Source organism: Nannobrachium achirus (genome assembly GCF_963921795.1).
Source record: "Nannobrachium achirus genome assembly, chromosome: 15".
NCBI classification, from domain to species: Eukaryota; Metazoa; Chordata; class Actinopteri; order Myctophiformes; family Myctophidae; genus Nannobrachium; species Nannobrachium achirus.
Genome location: NC_137822.1, coordinates 3,643,862 through 3,664,630, shown reverse-complemented (window position 1 = coordinate 3,664,630; position 20,769 = coordinate 3,643,862). Strand labels below are relative to the sequence as shown.

General features: G+C 42.8%; 1 protein-coding gene across 1 annotated transcript in view; it reads left to right on the top strand.

Annotated features, from left to right (window-relative positions):
- Positions 1-11,541, top strand: part of myo18b (myosin XVIIIB) — a gene marked incomplete at both ends in the record, with an annotated part of 70,254 nt that extends 58,713 nt beyond the window's left edge. Inside the window, 8 exon segments of the mRNA XM_080742872.1 lie at positions 2,742-2,841; positions 2,844-2,874; positions 4,219-4,260; positions 8,315-8,494; positions 8,992-9,350; positions 10,010-10,341; positions 11,169-11,284; positions 11,286-11,541. Coding sequence (XP_080598998.1) covers positions 2,742-2,841; positions 2,844-2,874; positions 4,219-4,260; positions 8,315-8,494; positions 8,992-9,350; positions 10,010-10,341; positions 11,169-11,284; positions 11,286-11,541 — 1,416 coding nt within the window.
- Between the last annotated feature and the right edge of the window lie 9,228 nt (positions 11,542-20,769).

Below are 20,769 nucleotides of genomic sequence, written 5' to 3'. Positions count from 1 at the left end.
CATCGAAAATAGCCGACCTCCAAGCTCACAACGCGTCGCAGCGCGACACGTTGTGAACTTGGAGGTCTGCTATTTTCGATATTTTCACCAAAAGGCCCTTTTAGAAATTTCAGCCCCTGCCTCTCTAACATTCTCTGCACGTCCCTGGCATCATCAGAGTGCAGTATGCTGTAGGCACACAGAGATAGATAGCAGTATGGTAGCATAGACCATTGCTTCTCAATCATGTTCACGCCAAGAAAAAACAAAAACAAATTGATAGGTATTTGGGCGGTTCCAGAGACCCCCTAAATGAGTCAAAATTTGCGATGCATTGTGAGCTTGTTGCGACCGTCAGGTCGCAGTTAATATCAAAACCTCCTCCGGCTGTCTGTCTGTCAGTATGTCTGTCACATGTCACATGTCACACTTTTGCCCTACTCATATCTCTGCTAGCGTTGCCCCCCATCCATGCCAAACTTTGCACACATACTCCTTGGCTGCCAAACCACAACCTCCACCCCTCATTTCTCACATGGCCCTCTTCTAGCGCCACCATGAGGCCGATTCTTGCAAAACAATTTTTTTTGGACACTGCTCCTACAGATTTGTCCCTAAAATCACGCAAAAGCGGTACACAGTATCTCTACAGTCATGTCATCAAAATGCATCTGTCCCATCTAGCGCCACCATCTGGCCGATTTTTTTTTAAAACACATTTTTTTTAAACCCCCTCTAGGGGTCCACATTAAGGACCCCCACTTTGAGAACCACTGCCATGGATAGACAGTGTTATTGATGAGGTGGAGTGGGAGGTAATTACTGGAGTCAAAAGGGAGACTTTATCTTTTAGACTTTTAATTACTGGCACTGCGGAGGTTGTGAAAAAAAAAAGAAAAAGGGGAAAAAAAGGCGTTCTTGGCTCCGGCAAACGTGTTTTCCTTGTTGTCACTTTGCCTGAAAACATCATCTAATCCAGTGTGGAAAGTAACTAAGTAGATTTACTGGAGCTGGTCGATCTGCTATTTTCATACATTTTGTACTTTTCCTTTTGGTTCTTTTAAGTATATTTTGATGCCAATTTCTTTTGTACTCTTACTCAAGTACATTTTGAATTCCGGACGTTTACTTGTAACTATATTGTATTTTCATATTGCCGTATTTATTACTTGTACTTGAGTAAAATGCGAGTAGTTTATTCCACCACTGATCTAATCCCAAACACAGTTAAAGCATTTAGGCCTAGAATTATTGAATGCTTTAACCAGTGAAAAATAGCAGATATACAAGCTCACAGCGCGGCACCGAGTGCCGCGCTGCAAGCTTGTAGATCTGCTATTTTTGAAAAAGTCGTGAAAATGTGTGCAAATCTTTGAATATATGTATTTTCAAAGCGAACGTTTGTAACTCATATTTTGCTTCTGGGTGGTCCCTGGAACTAAATATTTTGAGATGGGGGTCCGTGGCCAAATAAATATCATTTTGGGGGTCCTTCACATGAAAAGGTTTGAGAACCACTGACATAGTAGTCTCTCAAGAACAGACTAACTGAGCTCCAGTTAAGTGAAAAGGACCTTTTCTTTGATGATGGCTGGCCAGATTGCTGCCATAGAAACATAGGTTTTTCCAAAATCTTAAGATTTAAAAGACACTTATAGAACCGGGTCAAAATTCTAATTTTCACGATTTTTCAAAAATAGCAGATCTACAAGCTCGCAGCGCGGCACTCGGTGCCGCGCTGTGAGCTTGTATATCTGCTATTTTTCAATAGTTAAAGCATAAAATAATGATACACAATACTGCTGTGAACCCGTTCTGAATGGGTTAAATCATGAGTGCTAAAGCTGCAGTCGGTGAGATTTATGTCTTAGAAGCCGGGGTATATTGCCGGAACAGGTGCCAGGAATTGTAACTGTGCTGACTGAGCTATAAGATGGGAAAGAAAGACCCTTTTGGGCAGGCAAGATATTACGCTTTAGAATTTCATGCAAAAACCCCGCCGCGCACAGAGCATTCAAGTACCTTTAGTGTTCTGAACAACCAGGTGCTCATGGGAGATATAACAAGGTAACAACGGTTGAAAGTGTCAATGGTGCTCTGGTCATGCATTAAACATGAGAAGAAAAACTAAAAAAACAACAGACGATCTGGGTCACTTGGGGCGAATAAAAAAAAGAGGAACAACCTTATATTATTAAAGGACAACTTCAGTTTTTTTACAACAAGGTTCATATTTTAGATTGTAATTAGAGAAAAGAAAAGATGCCTGCAAATCAAAATAGTTAAAATCACTAAAACAATAGAAAGAAGTAAAAGAAAACATTTTAACACTCATCTTTTCTTTTCTCTAATGACTATCTAAAATATGAACCCTTGTTGAAAAAAAAAAGTCCTTTAAAAGGCAACTTAACTACCAACATGTTTGGACCTTCGGAAGGGCAAAATGAATATTGTACAGGCAGGCCGATCGGTGCGATCTACAAGCTCAGAGGGAGAGGTGGAGAGGGAGAAAAAGGGAGGGGAAAAAGTACAGAGTCAGCGGTCAAGTATGATAACTATTGAGGGTTTAATGGGTTAAGCAGCATGGAGCATTTGGGTTTGGAAGCGATCATTGGTCCTGCCAACATAATGCAGGAGGCAACAGGACTTTGCGTTATTGAAAACGATCGCTTCCAAACACTGACACTTTAAAAAAATCACCTGCACGGAATGTATTCACAGAAATCTCACACGGTCCACACTGGGTGTAACTTTGCTCACAGGAAATGCAGGTGGAGGAGCTCAGTGCCGTCAGGCAGACACTGCAAGCCGATCTGGAAACGTCCATCCGTCGCATCGTTGATCTACAAGCTGCCCTGGAGGAAGTGAGTCGAGTGATGAGAGTGACTCTGAGAGGTAATTGACCATATATGGATATGCTTCTTTCTAACTGGACCAAATATGGATATGGCTCTTTTAACTGGACCATATATATGGATATGCCTCCTTCTAACAAGACCAAATATGGATTATGCTTCTTTCTAATTAGACCAAATATGGATATGGCTCTTTTAACTGGACCATATGGATATGCCTCCTTCTAACAAGACCAAATATGGATATGCTTCTTTCTAATTAGACCAAATATGGATATGCCTCTTTCAAAGTGTGTGGCAAAGTGTGCAGTAGTACTAAAACCTGGAAATGTGTTAGTCCTTGACATGAAACCATTTAGAAAGGAAGCCCAAATAAGCAAAAACACTTTGGAAACGAGCCTCCAAAAAAAACGACAAATATTTTATTTACAAGTGAATTTACAGAACGACAAGCCCTAAGTCGCTTATCGTCTCTGTCAAGTAGAAACCTCACACAGCATGTCCACAACTGTGACTTTTCAGGGTTCAAACGCAAAAGTATCAAAAGTAGCAAATAGCTCTAAACACGTTGCGTTTGAGCTTTGTTGCTTCTTTTGTGATGCTGTAGTATGAGCAAGTAGGGCAGTGGTTTTCAACCTTTTTCTATCAAGGTCCATTATTTTCTGCATTTGAGCCACGGACCACCATTTGAGGACCTAAGAATATTTTGTTGTTGTTCGATACGCTCTTTCCACAATTACATGTTGTATTGATGTTGGTACCATAGAAGAAATAACAGGCCAACGTCGATCAAATTAACAATCCTTCAACATTCTCTAATTGTGTAGACTTGTAAATTAAGTATAACATGCAGATGTTTAATGTAACTGTTGAGAGCATGAAATGAAACCAAATGGACCCGTTACCAACTATCCATCGTTTAACTGGGGACCACCTGAAGCCCCCTCAAGGACCAATGGTGGTCACCGGACCACAGGTTGAAATCACTGAAGTAGGGCATTCATTTATGCAGAAAAATAAATATTAAAAAATAAAGTTAAAGTATGAAGATATGCGGTTTCTGCCCAACAACAGCGTACATGCATGCTTCTGACTAAAGAAATACATAATTCATCTCTGGACCACTCTATATATTTATGTGTTTTACATGTGAAGGTCGTTGCACACTGCTGCGTTTTTCGGGCCGAATATCGAAGTGAATTTTGGAGCGTGTAAATAAAATTTTCGCAACTGTCGCTACTGTTGCTCTCTCTTTGTCCTTCGGATTTCCAAAACGCAATGAAAAAACAGTGCAGTGTGCAACCAGCTTCAGTTTATTTGTATTTTTATATATGTATTTTAGTATGTTTAACCCCCTCCTTCCTTCATGTGCTCTTCGATGCAGCGTTCAGACGGCTGTGGAGTCTCTCACTAAACGCAAGGAACTGTAAGATACTGTTGATGATGGATGTGTGTGAACTGAAAGCTTTTCTGTTCCTAAAGGAGCATAGCAGCCTTTTTTCACACAGGCGAGAGTTGTACTTTGTCAATCTGACTTTGACAGGGATTCATTCCTCAAAGTCGTTTTCTTTTAAACATCATCTTTTCATCATTATTGAGATATATCACTGACAATATCACTGAAAATATCACTGAAAAAGGTATGAAAACTCGCACTTCATCAAAATGCTATTCTGATGATGGGCATTCTGATCTCGCTTAGGTGTGGGGTATCATTCATGAATAATGTCCATGCATCTCAATAAAGGAAAAAAGATGAAAATGCTATCAAAGTAAGACTGAATAATGTCCATGCATCTCAATAAAGGAAAAAAGATGAAAATGCTATCAAAGTAAGACTGACAAAGTGTGTAAAAAAAAAAAAAGCTGATTATAATCAGCTTTTTATGCTCCTTTAGTTCCATCTGGCTTGGTGTTGAGTCTGTCTGTTAAAATATTATCATCATCATTAATCACAAAGTCATTCACGTAACAGGTTTGATGTGAACGTAGTTTTTGGCTCGGAGAAGTCGTCTATGAAGCGAGGATGCTTAGATGCATGGCTATACTAACTGAGTGTCCATTGGTCGTCCTTGATGGACCGACCGTGTTGGGTGAAGGGGAGTGACCCCTGTCGTTGTGGATATACCTTGAGCTCTCAACCCTTTATACTTTTACTGGCCTTGAACCGAGTCTGACTGCTGAAGCTGTCATGTCGATGTCAACCCATCTCTATGTAGGGGATGTGCATGACTGACCCAAAAGCTGTCCACTGTTCTTGGGAATAATTGTTCAAACCATCAAGATCCCTCAAGTGAAAGGTTCTGGGCCCTGGGTACAAGGATTCACTGCGGGCCCCCCATGAATGTTCTTAATGTAATAGGGGGAGGGGGTTGAAACCATTTAGACTGTGATTATTTTGTGCTTTAACTATTGAATAATAGCAGATATACACGCTCACAGCGCGGCACAGACTGCCACGACGCGAGCTTGTAGATGTGCTATTTTTTAAGAATCGTGAAGTCTTTGAATATTTCAAATATTTCGAAGGTTTTTTGAAAAACGTATGTTTCTATGTCAGTGGTGCTCACACTTTTTCATGTGAAGGACCCCCAAAATGATATGTATTTGGCTACGGATCCCCATCTCAAAATATTTCGTTCCAGGGACCCCCCAGAAGCAACATTTGAGTTACAAATGTTCGCTTAAAAAATACATATATTCAAAGATTTGCGCACATTTTCACGACTTTTCAAAAATAGCAGATCTACAAGCTCGCAGCGCGGCACTCGGTGCCGCGCTGTGAGCTTGTATATCTGCTATTTTTCAATAGCTAAAGTATGAAATAATGAAGGCCCCTCCACCTTGGGCCCTAGTAACTCAGTCCCACTTCCCTCCCCCCTTAAGTTGTGACGCCCTTGGGCTGGCCTACAGACACCTCTCTTCACTCAGAGTTTACAATTAAATATACGAATATAATATACAGCAAAACAAATCAACAGACATTTACTGCACATACAGTAAGTAGTATACTGACTTTGGTTGTAAAAAAAACTGAAGTGTGCATGTGACTGATCAGCTGATCAGGAGCTGGCTGGCGCTTTGAGCCTGAACCACAGAGCTATGCGGGCTTGGCATTGCTGTGCTGTATGCACTGGAGACGCGTTTTAGATTATAACAGCAGCCGTGCATTGGCCATCTATAAGCTTTTGCCCTTGTTGTCCCTTGATAATAGGCTGTTTTCTCTGGTGCCATCAGGCTGCGCTGCAGTGATAAATGTTCTCATTAACACTTGTCATTGCATCCCTTCCAGGCACGTGATGAACACATACTGTAGACCTCAAAAGGGGGGCTTTCCTTGAGGCCCCTGCCCTTTTGCACGTCTGTTAAAACGTGCCCTCTCTCTAGACCATGACTTCAGCAATTTACGATAGTGAAAGAAATTAATTATTTTGCCCCCCTTTCCATATACACAGTATAGACCTACTTTCTCCCAAGGAGGAAAATTCGGCTTTAGTTCTACCCATGCAGTTGATCGCTGCCCACAAGGGGTGTGGAGCAGTTAAGGGGTTAGGTGTCTTGCTCAAGGACACTATGGGGCCCTTTCCACCGGCAAAGAACCGGTTCTGGTTCTTTCTCCCGCCTATGGGATGAACCAGAGGTGAGCTTTTCACCAAGAACCGGAGTTGGTTCCGAACCGTAAAAGTTGGTTCCCGAACGGGAAACACAAAATCCTTGGTTCCTCTGGTTCAATCATGGTTCAATCTGGTGGAAAGCTGGTTCACAAGAACGAACCAAGGTTCCAAGAAAGTTGAACCGGCACTGGTTCTGGAACCAAGGTTTTTTGTGTGGAAAAGGCCCCTATGACCAGTCATATTCCACACATTGGCGGCCAGGCCTGGAATCGCACCGGGGATCAACTGGGAACTGCGGTTCTCCCAGCAGACTTAGTCCAGTCATTTTAGGCCAAAATTAGGCCAAACCTGGAACAAATTGCAATAGTAGCAAACTCAACTGATTTTGTATCCTCAATATGTCCTTAGTGAGAGAAAAAAAGTCCCAAGGAATCCCATCAGGGGAAAGTTTTGAAAACGACCTACCTACCTTCACTTACTTATACACTACACTATAAAGGAAAAAATGACTGAAAAAAAATCTGCTTTAAGTGGGATGTGAGGGGTCAAACTAGGGGTTTTTAATTATTCTGAATCCATTGCAAGCATTTGTTTTGCATGAAAAACATTCCTTGGGCTAAAAACGGACCCCAAAAGACTGAAAATTGATGAAAATTGATGAAAATTGACGTTTTGAGTGGCCATTTCTGGCCCAAGGAATGTTTTTCGTGCAAAACAAATGCTTGCAATGGATTCAGAATAATTAAAAACCCCTAGTTTGACCCCTCATATCCCACTTAAAGCAGATTTTTTTTCAGTAATTTTTTCCTTTATATTGTAGTGTATAGTAATTGAAGGTAGATAGGTCGTTTTCAAAACTTTGCCCCGGTGGGATTCCTTGGGACTTTTTTTCCCTCACTAAGGACATATTGAGGATACAAAATCAGTTGAGTTTGCTACTATTGCAATTTGTTCCAGGTTTGGCCTAATTTTGGCCTAAAATGACTGGACTACAACTGGGAACTGCAGTTCTCCCAGCAGACTCTCTCACCGTTTAGCTACGCCGTATCCAAGCAGTGTTGTTTTTGACAGCACATTTTGATTTAGTTTTAGTCGTAGTCTTTTGAATAAAATCTCATTTAGTTTTAGTCATAATTTAGTCTCCTGAAAAGTTTTAGTTTTAGTCTAATTTTAGTCGACTAAATATGAGATTTTTAGTTGACTAAATCTACAGTTGATTTAGTCAACTAAAATGTATTTTGGCAGGCCTTGATGGCATCGTAATGACTGATTTTACACTTGGTTGCATGCTGAAAATAGCCGATCTACAAGCTCACAACGCGTCGCGCTGCGACGCGTTGTGAGCTTGTAGATCTGCTATTTTCAGCAAGCAACACCTGAGAGCAACCAAACATAAAATGGCTTTCTTCTCCACTAGTCCCTCCCTAACGTTTTAGTCTAGTTTTTATTTTGTTGACGAAATTGTCAATATATTTAGTCTTAGTTTTAGTCATCACAGCTTAGTTTTTATTTAGTTTTTATTTAGTTTTCATCAGTGAAAAAAATGCAGTCGACACACATTTTTCGTCATAGTTTTAGTCGACGAAATCAACACTGTACCCAAGGACAGCATTCAAGGGAATCGCCTTTCTCCTGAACTTTTAAATCTATTGTTGAAAGAATTACCCTCTGTGTAGAAAATAGAAATCCATGCCGTGTGCTGCATCTCCGCCAAAGGCTTGATTATACTTAGCTGAGCACGAAAATAGCCGATCCACAACGCGCGCGCAGAGCTATTTGCGGGCTACAAGGGTGCACTTTTACAAAATGTCAGCCCATGCCCCTTCTAATATTGTCTGCATGTTTGCTTGTTTCCCGTCCCTGCAGTGACTCTGTGTCCAGCGCTGGCTCCCTGGGGACAGAGGAGGTGGGAGAGGGGATCCGCCATTGGCTGGGAGTTCCCCGAGGAAGCAGCCGCGGGGGCGGCTCTCCTTACGGCAGCAGTACCATCAGCAGCCAGGGGGGGCGCCACTCTGTCGCTGACACCATGAGCACTTATAGCTTCCGGTAAAGACAAAACAAAAAACAAGATTCTTTAGTTGGCTATCTCTAGTCGGGTACTTGTAACATTTCAGTCTAGTTTTTATTTGTTGACGAAATTGTCAATTTATTTATTTGCTTTTATTTCAATTTCGTCAGTAAAAAGGGTAGTCAATGAACGTCACAGTTTTAGTCGAAGAAATGAACACTACTACTGCTGCTATGCCATGTCCTTAAAGATGGGGTGCCATGATATTATCCCCCCTAAAACATGATAATCAGGTATTATGATTACACTTGGAGGAAGATTATTTTTCCAAAAAGTGTAAGTGTAAGTGAAGAAAAAATACAACCGCGGCGATCCATGAGTGAGAGAAAGTCCATAGAAAATGGCTCCGTCTTGACCAAACGAGCGATGTGGATAAACAAAGGGAGAAAAAGTTTGAGAACTACCGATTTTGAAGGCATTTGTAGAATCTGCCAGAGGTCTTAATGGGTTATTCCACACCATATTGTCTCTACAGCTCCTGTGAAGACCCCGACGATGAACGATCTGAGGCCGGCGGTACGGGGACGGGGACGGGGACGGGGACGGGGACAGGAAGTCTGGGTCGAGCGTCTTCCTCCCTGGCCCTCTCTGAGCTGCTGGAGGGGCTGCGTAAGCGCAGGGGTGGCGGCGACACGGGAGGGGAAGGGGCCGGCAGCGCCGTCTCTCTGCCCATCTACCAGACCACCGGAGCCTCCACGCTCAGACGGAGGTCTTCGGCCCTCTCTCTGGGTCCCGAGGACCTCCAGGAGGCCGGGTCCCGACAGGGCCCCGTCAGCATCCTCAAACCCCCCTCTCCTCAAATGCCGCGCGCCGCCAGCATGCGCGCTCTGCAAGGTTGGTGGGAGTTTTTCATTGGTTTGTCGGTACTCTGTTTGTCAGCATTTGTACACAAAGCACAGGAGATCCAGGTTCAAATGGAGTCGTAGTAGTCCAAGCCTTGAGGAAAGTCGGACATTTGTCAGGTGTGAAATGGTTCCAGGTGTGAATTGGCCTCATGTAACACGCGTTGCCCGCGTCATTTATATGATATCCAACAATTGTAGTAGCCAGTCTCCCGCAACCGGGAGTGATGCAAGACTCAAATTCCCATGAACCATTGAGAGATGACGTCATCCTGAAACCGTCCACATCAGTGTTATGAAATTCACAAAAATTGATGCATCTCGTAAGCTTCAAGCAGATCGCTTTCTTGGTAAAAAAAAAGCCCTTTTCTACCGACCTTAACAAAATGGGTACTGAATCTCGGTACCAAGCAGGGACCGGATAAGGAAATGGCGGTTCCTGTGTACCCAAAAAAGAATAAAAAATGTCTGTGCCGCATATCGGTTCGTATTCACGCTAGTGAAAAAATAAAGAAAAAGAAAACAAAACTATCTGTCAGGACCTGTCTAACTTACATGCTACTTTACAGGGGAAAGATCAGGACAAGTGAAGAGCTCAGACTTATGTCTGTTAGTGCAGCTCTAACTGTAATAAACGTGGTCCCCCTCTAGGAGGCGACAGCCAGGCGTCTACCGGAGGCGGCTCCAGCGCCAACGGCTCCAAGCTGTCCCGGTACAACTCCAGCGACTCCCTGGCCTCCCTGCCCTCGCTGCCCCGCCTCTCCTCCATGGCGTCGCCGCCGGCCTCCCGCCACCGGCCCTCCGCCAGCCTCTCCATCCCGGAGGAGGACTCTGACGACGGGGGGGCGGCCCTGGCCCTGCTCCGCCCGCCCAGCTCCGCCTCCTCGCTGCAGCGCTCCCCTCAGGCGCCGCTCCGCCGCCGCATGCTGGGCAGCCTCGTCAGCGAGGCCGGGGGAGAGGGCTCGCTGTCCTCGGAGCCCATGGTATGTAGCATGTCGTTGTTGTCGTGTGGAAACCTTGGATGTCCACAACCGTTCTTTTTGTATTTATCATATTAAAAATGTACCCGCAAAATAATATGAAATTAGTAATACACTGTGTCTCCAATTAATTTCTTTATTTTTCTTTGGTTAAAAGAAGTGTTAAATACATACGTAATATAGATATACAGATAATATCTATATTCTGATAGTACCCATTGCTATAGAGCTGGGTTTCCCAATAGGCGGCCTGCGGGCCATTTGCGGCTCACAGGGGGCTACTGTCTGGCCCTTGCCTGGTTCCAGACCATATACCCCGTCCACTCTCAGAGTGGACTGTTTCTCTGGTCTGGAGCTGAGTACATGAATCGGCAGTTTAGCAGCCAAAAACTGCGGCTGATCCTATGAGCGCAGGGGGTGGGGGTGGGTTTAACGAATATCCAATCCGCGCAGCAGTTGAAACGATTGAAACGAAGTTCACACACACAGGCAGGCTGAGGCAGGCACACACACACACACACACACACGCACGTGCGCTGATTTCACCAAGCTGTTAATGTTGATTACACGTTTCTGGTCGCAGTTCTGTGTGGAAGCAGTCACTGGCACAGACAGAGACACACACAATCACACACACACACTGTGACCGCGCGCCACGTTCACCGTGCGTCGCGATCACTGTGCGTCACGGTCGCGCGCGTGCACGCTCGCAAAAAAGTCCCTCCCCCGTAAATCACTCAGAATAGGGCACAGTTTAAAGACTAAAGCGTGAGCTATGTCTGAAATCTATAGAAAACTATTAAAAAGTCTATCTTTCCCTCCATTAACAGGTGTTCCAGAACCGCCGGCTGATGCAGGAGCAGGAGCAGGATGACGCGGCCTTGGACATCCTTCCGGCCATCCGCCGGGCCCAGTCCACCAGCAGCCTGGCGGGGTCCCTGCGGGGGGGGCGCCGGCCGCCGCGCGCTCAGCGTCCACTTCGGCGAGCTGCCGCCGTCCACGCGCAGCCGGCGGGGCTCCGACACCTCCGAGTCGTCCAGCTCCGGGGGCTCGGGGTCCCAGGACGGGACGGGGAGGCGCAGAGGAGGAGGAGGAGGAGGAGGAGCAGGGGGGCCGCAGGGGGAGAGGCTGGAGGCGGAGGGCAGCGAGGGAGGCGACGTGGCCTCCGTCATGAAGAGATACCTCAGGAAGGAGGTGGACTGAAACCCCAACTGGATGGAGGTATGCACTGTAGGATCGCTGTTTCAGTAGGGCTGTTCGATTTGGCCTAAAAACAAAATCCCGATTTATTTCTCAGTAAAGTCGATTTTCGATTTCGATTTACATTTTTTGGTGAAAAGAATGTATTGTTTCAAAAATCTTGTTTTTATTAAAACATTTAAAGCTATACTGTGTAAGTTGCTCAACTGGTGGTCTGTAGCAGTATAGCAAACCGCGGTCGCGTTTGCTTTTTTCGTCCGTTTTTCGCTCGCGGACCGGGCCGTCAGACCACCGCGTCCGCCTCGCCTCGCCGAGACGCTTTCAATGAGGTCTCCCGTGTCCTTCTACGAGCAGCGGTTGGAGAGTTACATGCTAGACTCCTCCAGTGTAAACACTGCAGTGTACTTCCTGAAGGCGTGTTTCCTAAACCCACCGAGAGCCCGGCAGTGTATGTTCTGCGCTGTGATTGGCCGGCAGTGTATAACCCTCGCTGTGATTGGCCGGTAGTGTGATGACGCAATTTTTCCGCGAAAACCGGTCCCGGGCAGGGATCATAGAAAACATATAAAGAGAAGGCTTTAGAAGCTGAAAATAACGGAGTGGGGGTTCTAAAACTTTAGCGATTTAACAGCTAGGACCATTTTAAGATTTGTTTTATAAAAAAAGTTTACAACTTTAACAAATGTAATTTTTTTACAATTTGGGGATTAATAAAGTAACAACTAATTAAAGTGAAAATCGATTTGACGATTTTCATTATTTTTAAATCTTCCAAACAAACAAATCCGATTTCGATTTAACCCTCTAAGGCCCGCATTAAGAAATACTTGAAATAAAAAATTGAAAAAAATCAGATGGTGTTGTAGGAGTCCTATTAAGAGGAAAATGTAATGTTTTTTTCAAAAAAATGTTTTTGTAAGATTTTATAGCCATAAATCAAAAATCATAAATCATGCTCTAATTTACATATGGGGGATATTTTTCACAATAATAACATATGTACATGTTCTAGACATTCTAATGATCACCCAAAAAAATAGTACAGGCATTTTACTTATGTTTTTGTGAGGTATAGCTTCCATGAAAAAGTGAGATGTTGTTCGTCAAAACTCTGGAATTTCAGCGGGTGTGGCGGGTGTGAATGTCAGCCCCTGTGGGGGGTATTTATATGCAAATATTGTGGCCAATGGCATTGTAATACTAAACAATAGAATCCAATGGTGGTGTTTAGGTGGTAGGGGGAGCTAAAATAAAATGATTTAAACCTTTTTTTGGATAAAATACAAACGTTGTAATATTACAACCGTGGGCCTTAGAGGGTTAAAATCGATTAATTGCCCAGCCCTAGTCACAAGTAAAATCCCCTTGTTTTTTTTGTTTCCTACGTTTTTCAGTGCCGAGAAGGTTTAACCAAAAATAGCCCTCACTGCCAGCTATTTATCGTTTTTCCTTACCTATATATTTTTCTATTTTCTTATTGTTCACGGACCCAGACCATGAATGCTAGTAGTGAAAATAGCAGACCTCCAAGCTCACAATGCGTCGCAGCAATATTTTCACCAAAAGGCACTTTTAGATAGTTCAGCCCCTGCCTCTCTAACATTCTCTGCGGACATGCATGCGACTCGTTTGAGCCAGGCAATCCATAGTTATGGCCGATTGAAAATGTGTGTTTTGACTGAAGGCCTGTCCATACTCCATACTCCGATCACCAAACTTTTCGTCAGAAAAGTCCGGTTCAACTACAAAATGACGTCCACCCGCAACTTCTGAAAAGCATTACCCCGAATTTGAGTTCGGAAAGCTGCACGTCAGAAAGTCAAACCTTTACGACGAAAAGTTTGGTGGTTGGAGACAGTATGGACACATTGGACAGGCCTTGACACGGAGCGAGAACGCGGAAGCGGAAAAAATAAGCGGATGGAGTGCCTTTTTTTTTAAATCACGTCATCCTTATGCTCCGTTCAGTTTCCTCTGCGTCTCTTCCCCCCATGTTTAAAAAACATGTTAAAAAATAGCAGATGTACATTCTCGCGGCGTGGCACGGCACCATTTTTTAATCGCCCACGTATCAAATATGGATAAAATTGTTACAATGATTGTGATGTTACATTAACAAATCTCGCTGGGGGCCCCCTGGAACCCAGCATGCAACCCCACTTTGAGACCCCCCATGACAGAGATTCTCAAACCTTTTCATGTCAAGGACTCCCCAAATCGACACTTAAATTTGTATTATTATTATTTTGATTTGTAAAGATATGCCAGGGACTCCCATTTGATGGCATTTTTATCTCTGAGAGACCCAATCGACGCAGTAAACTCTGTGTGATAATTTCATTCTGAGAGTGTACCAAATGGAACCAAATGGAGCCGTACAAAAAGCAAAAATATGACAGAATAAATGAAGATAAAAATCTATAATGAAAAAAGGGGGGGGGGGGGGGGAACACTGGCTGGCAAGAATACCCGGAGAAGGACTTAAAACCTAGAGGAGTTTTCAGAAGTGATTTAAAAAGATGACACAGATTCTGTAAGCCTTATAATAATTAAGGATGAATAATATTAAACCTGAATAATGTCTGCCAAATATTACACAGTCCACGGTATTAGGGATGGGACGACATGAAAATGTCATATCACGATTATTGTGACCAAAGAAATTGCGATTTACGATATTATCGCGATAATCAAACTATCCCCAACAACATTATCCTGGGGTGGAACATTTGCCAAAAAAATAGCAGATCTAAAAGCTCACACCGCGTTGCTTGTAGATCGGCTATTTTTTGGCAAAGAGATTTGGTTGAGGGTGAAAAAAAGATGTATCAAGCACTATTATAAGTACCTTTTACCAATAGAGGGTTTAAGTGGTACCGGATATGCAGCTCGGCAAATAAAAGGTGAATTGATCCCAGTGCATGATGGGGCACGATTTCACGATAAATTAAATCTCCACGATACGATTATCGTGAGTGTTTTTTTTATCACGATAAACGATAATATCGCTTATCGTCCCATCCCTACCCCCCACTACATATTGTAAAAAATGGTGTAGATGAAACTTATTCATAGATGGCTTCATAGACTTGACAGCACTATCATCAGTGTTGGATTCATGTTAATTTGAATTTCCAGACATTGTTTAACCCCTTAAACTAAGGCTAAGGCTAACTTCAGCTGGGTCACCACCCAACTGAGAACCAGCCATACTTAATGAACTGGTGGGTGTGGCCACATACAAACACAATTTTAACTCTTTCTGTACACTTTTTTTGAAAAATTCATCATGTTTTAGGGGAGAAAGAAATCATGGCACTGCATCTTTAAACCAGCAATACTTAAAAACCTGACCTTTGATTCTGTACTTGGTCTGCTCTTTTTTTTCCCCTACACAAAATGTCCTTGCATGAAAATTAACCACTTTTATAATAAGCAGACGTGGCAACACTGATCAATTGTATTGTTATTATTGTTGTTATTGTTATTAATATGCACTCGTCTGTGTGTTCTATGTTCCCCCAGCCTGCTGTGTTTGAAACCAGGACTCTTCAGAAAAAGAAAAAGAAAAAAACACTGTCACCACTGTCCCTGGATCTGCGTTCAAGACATTTTGTCTTGCAACTAGTCAATGAGGATGTTGTTTGGTTATACCGTTTGTTTGCTGACACTTTATTTCAAACCAAAGAAAAGAGATATTCGTCTCAGGCCAAAACACTTAAGAGAGACTGCATTTTCTGATCAATCGGTTCCGTTTGTATATGAATAATAATAATAAAAGAATATGAAATTAAACATTGTGAATAGAAGTCTATTTATTCAACTGTATGGGATGCACATGTTGTATCAGGAAATCCTCCACACAAGTAGATCCGTATTATGTATTATGTAATATTATAATGTTTGTTGTGGGGTATTATGAGATCGGCTAATCTTGAATAGAATTGGCAGATTCTTGTGGTGCTGATCTGTCCATGGTGCTGCAATAGAGAATAGTAAACTTTTAACTCTTTGACAAAATAGGTGTAAAGTGGTTCAACCAATACCTGGTCGGTGCAAACCCTACCTCAACTATCTCTATGGGTGCTTTTCGACCGGCAAAGAACCGGTTCTGGTTCTTTCTCCCGCCTATGGGATGAACCAGCGGTGAGCTTTCCACCGAGAACCAGAGTTGGTTCCGAACCGTAAAAGTTGGTTCGGAACGGGAACCACAAAATCCTTGGTTCCTCTGGTTCAATCTGGTGGAAACGCAAGCCGATTCGCAAGAAGGAATCCAAGAAAGTTGAACGGCACCGGTTCTTGAACCAATGTTCTTTTGGTGGAAAAGGCCCCTATGGGTCCCTTAATTCTTTGGTTCCTACATTTTGTTTTTAATTATTGTTACTCAAAAAAACATTCTCAAAAAAAGTAAAACTTTGAATAAATAAAATACAAATCTAAGAAATCCCAAAATTAGAAAACAAAAATGTTTAAGAAGAAGTGAAAAGAGACGATATACAAGCTCACAACGCGTCGCTTCACGCTGCGTTAGGAGCCTGTAGATCGCCTATGTTCACTAGCTTGGGTCCCGGGCAAACATGTACTTTCTCTTTTGGGTCACAACAAACTAAAAACTTTGGGAACCACTGCTCTAGACCAGTGGTTCTCAACCTGTGGGTCGGGACCCCAAGGGGTCCCCAAATTATTTTGGGAGGTCCCCAGATGATTAACTTATTGTGCAACATTGTTTTCTCACTCAACAGTAAACAAACCACCATAAAGTATCTGCACTAGGGATGGCCAAATGGAGATTTTTTCTTAACCGATAACCGAAAGGCCTTATCAGTTAATTAACCGTTAAGGAAATGTGTTCAAAAATGCGTTAAGGAAATGTGTTAAAAAATGCGCTATTTTAGCGATTTAAAAAAAGAAAATACACCCGTTTTCCCCCATAATAAAGTGCCATATTTACACATTACAAACAATAAAACTAGGAGAAACAAGAATACAAATGTTTTCTAAAATAAATGTGTTTTTGCAAAGAAACGGTGGCATTGAAATGATCAGTCTGTAATGTGATGCGCTTTCGCCAGGCACGTGCGCACATACAGCAAAGGGGGCTGGAGCCCTTAACTTTTATCAACAGAATTGTCCACCAAAACGCCATTCAGCCCATGCCTCTCTAACATTCTGTGCACTCCCTGGCTAATGTGGCTATCGCCTAACAAAACAGCCGCAGCGAGATGCTCGTATGTAGAGCAATAACTTTCAATCGTATGACTTTTGGAATGGTTGATTCGGCTAAACGTGATGTCCATTTCATTCATTTTCTTCTCTCTCTGCGGTGTTTTGTGTGTGCTGATGCAGCGATGATTGAATTTGCGACTCTGAGCTCAGCTTTGTTATTTTCGCATATCCTACTCTGTAACCAAGACGACTTTAGCGTTCCTCACGTCATCAACATGTAACATTAGAAAGTTGTGTTTAAGCTCTTCTTAAACGGGATTCAATGTGACGACACGGGTCTGTTTTGTAAAATACGTGCTCACAATGCCTCGCAACGCGAACCGTGTTATACGAGATATAATGCCTCAACTCTTATTGCTCGTCAGGGTGGGGTGTCCCCAGTTAAAATAGGATTATTTTGGGGGTTGAAAAGGTTGAGAACCACTGGTCCAGACTTTCACCATGTGACCTTTTGACAGTTTCGACCACAAATTGAATTGCCTCTTGGGGAGGGCAGACCGCTGACCTTTGGGACATCATCTGCCCATCATCACATCTCCATTTTGACTTTGATCTCGACCGTGACCTTCAACATTATTTGAACCAGAATGTACGGTGAGCGTCTCTTGGTGGGCAGCAGCCTACCTGTCGCTGCCAACCAAGCAGTGGTGTACAAAGTACTCAAATGTTGTACTTAAAGGGGAAAGCCACCTATGTCATTAATATACCTTAGAGATGACATCACACCGGCGTGATTTACAATACAAACCCCAAAATTAATTTTCAATAGCTAAAGTGTAAAATAATTAAGGCCCCTCCACCTTGGGTCCTAGTAACTCAGTCCCATACTGTACATGTCAGACATCAATGATGTCAGTCATCTCCATGTTTTGGAAAATGTATTTAAAGTCAATAGAGAAAATGAATTCATGAATACATTTATATAAATTAAACTATATATATATAACCTCTTAGCAATGAAGCCGGTCGATTTGACATACAGTATGGCCCAAGTGCATGCCACCAAAACTGTGGGAGGATTCGCGCGGCAAGAACATGTCTATGGAGACGGATGGAAAGATGGAAAGATGGATGTAAGGAAATAAAGTCGGAAGTGAGCCACGAGTGTCTTGGCCAGCTATTTCAAAAGTATAAGATAATTGAATTGTGTATGTTATTTGTAGGTTATCTACTGTGCAAGCCAAAAATAAACCGATTTTTGTTTAATTTATAGTGTTCCAACAACAGAAACACAGCAGTGATGAACATGGGTAACCAACACGTAACAGTATAATAAAGCATCTGAATATGATCTCAGAAGACGTGAGTCATGGATCAATGTATAGATGGCTCATTGTAGATCATTGCTATCGCACTGAAACCTTGTATGTCCATATTCTTTTCTTTTGTGTGAAAAATGACATACTTCGTCATACTACAGTGTCACACAAAAAGTAGCAGAACATTGCTGATCTACAAGCTCACAGCGAGTCACGAGCTGTGAGCAATAGCTTCCATTATAGCATGCTAACTTCCATAGCTTCCATTATAGCATGCTAACCTCCCGGGAATGGAAAACCTGCCGTTTCCATTCCATTTGTTTCCATTCCCCATCGATGATGGCAGGGCTTCTGATCTGTCCTCCTTTGAGACAGAGTGAATATACAGTTAGACAGAACAGAATGGGCATTAAAGTGAGGACTCAAGCAAATATGTGAAGAATATAGGTTGAAACAGGGGCGTCACAAGGGGGGGGAAAGTGGGACTGAGTTACTAGGGCCCAAGGTGGAGGGGCCTTAATTATTTTATACTTGTAGATCTGCTATTTTTGAAAAGTCGTGAAAATGTATGCAAATCTTTGAATATATGAACATTTGTAACTAAAATTTTGTGGGCTCCCTGGAACTAAATATTTTGAGATGAGAAACAAGACTTTTTCATGATTTTTCAAAAATAGCAGATCTACAAGCTCGCAGCGCGGCACTCGGTGCCGCGCATGTGAGCTTGTATATCTGCTATTTTTCAATAGTTAAAGCACAAAATAATGCGTTCTCAGTCAGCACTGAATCCTTGTACTCAGGGGCCTGAATTTGGTGCGACACCCCTGGGTTGAAATTTGTTGACGTGGTCCTTTAAATGCGTCAGTGCAGTTGGTTTTCTAAATATTTAATAAATACATACAAGGTTTCCACCTGACAGGCGGATGGTATTATGCTTAAGGAAAATATGACAATAGATGATCCTACGAGTGCATCACGGCTATTTTTAGCAGCATCTATAAAAGTGTGAGTCAAAGACTGCTCAAATGGACTGGACGAGTAAAGCTATGGTGCACAAATGATAGGCCGACAATATTATTGCGACCGTCAGGTCGCAGTTTTTATCAAAACCTCCACCGGCTGTCAGTCTGTCTGTCAGTCAGTCTGTCTGTCAGTCTGTCTGTCTGTCAGTCTGTCCGTCACGTCACGTCACACTTTCCCCCTACTCATATCTCTGCCACCGTTGCCCCTATCCATGCCAAACTGTGCACACACACTCCTTGGACAAGCACAACATCCACTCCTATTTTCTCACATGGCCCTCTTCTAGCGCCACCATGAGGCAGATTCTTGCAAAACACATTTGTGGACACTGCTCCTACAGATTTTGCCCTAAAATCACACAAAGTGGTACACAGTATGTCTACACTCATGTCATCAACATGGATCTGTCCCATTTAGCGCCACCATCAGGCCGATTTTTTCAAACACATTTTTGGACACCGCTGACCTGACGCTCGCTTATCTCCCGATTAGGGAGTCCTACTGGTTTACAGACATATTAGACTGTTCTCTCAAAACACCAATGCAAAACATAAATGTGCAACATGGAAATACAAACTCTGGTTTCAACAGCATACTGTAAATATAACACCTCGTAAAATCAATATATAGAATTTTCCACTCTACGCATGCCATCTCTCTCTCTCTCTCTCACACGCACGCACGCACGCACGCACGCACGCACACACACACACACACACACACACACACACACACACACACACACACACACGCACATATTGCATTCTTACACAAATGTATGCATATCATTCCTGTACATTACATAACATACATACATACACAGCCATGTACCAAAAAAAACCCTATCAAAATAGGAACAATAGTCTAATAATAAAGAAGGGTGTCCTCTAGGGGGTGCCGTTCCCCCAGCTGCTCTCGGGCTCCTTCATTAAGTGAGATAATTAGCCTGCTGCAGGGTCGCTCGTTAAGAGAGATGAATCATTGTTCTTGATGTAAATAACATGTTTATTCCTTCATAACCACAACACAAAGACATAATATCACTTATAATGTGGTGAGGAAGCGGGTGGCAAGCATCCAGTTCTTTTTTTAAATGAAGCCAATATAAGGAAGTGCCGGATTCCCTGCAGTTCTCATTAATGGCCTGGCAGGTGTCACTATTTTAGAACAATTACCTTACCACGGCATTGATTACAATGGGGAGTTGACCCGGACTTTACTCTTGGTTTTTATCACCTATAGTAATCATTGTCATAAATACTGTATGTGCTTTAAGTCTTCTTTCAATACCATGATATGTGTTTTTGTCAATTATGGCCCCATTCATTTTTGAGCGGTGGTAAACCGCTCCATAGAGTGGCTGTGCGTGTGTCTGTAGCCTTTTTCCTCAGCTTTTTGCCATAGCAAAATATGTGTATGTAGCTGTAGCATCATGTTTGTCTAGTGATGTCATATGTCGTATGTCTGTAGCCTTTTTCCTCAGCGTTTTGCCATAGCAAAACATGTGTGTGTAGCATAGCCTGTACATCCTAGACTCAAATCCTAGTCTGAAGACGTTATGCAAGCACGACCACCGCTCACTTCACATTGGGTGTGATTTTTTAATTGATGATAACATCAACGATACAGTATATTGTTGTAGAGAATCTATCGATCTATGGTCTATAGATCTACTAGATCTGTATTGCTTCAGGGTTTTCTTCCAGATCTAAAGAGAAGGGTT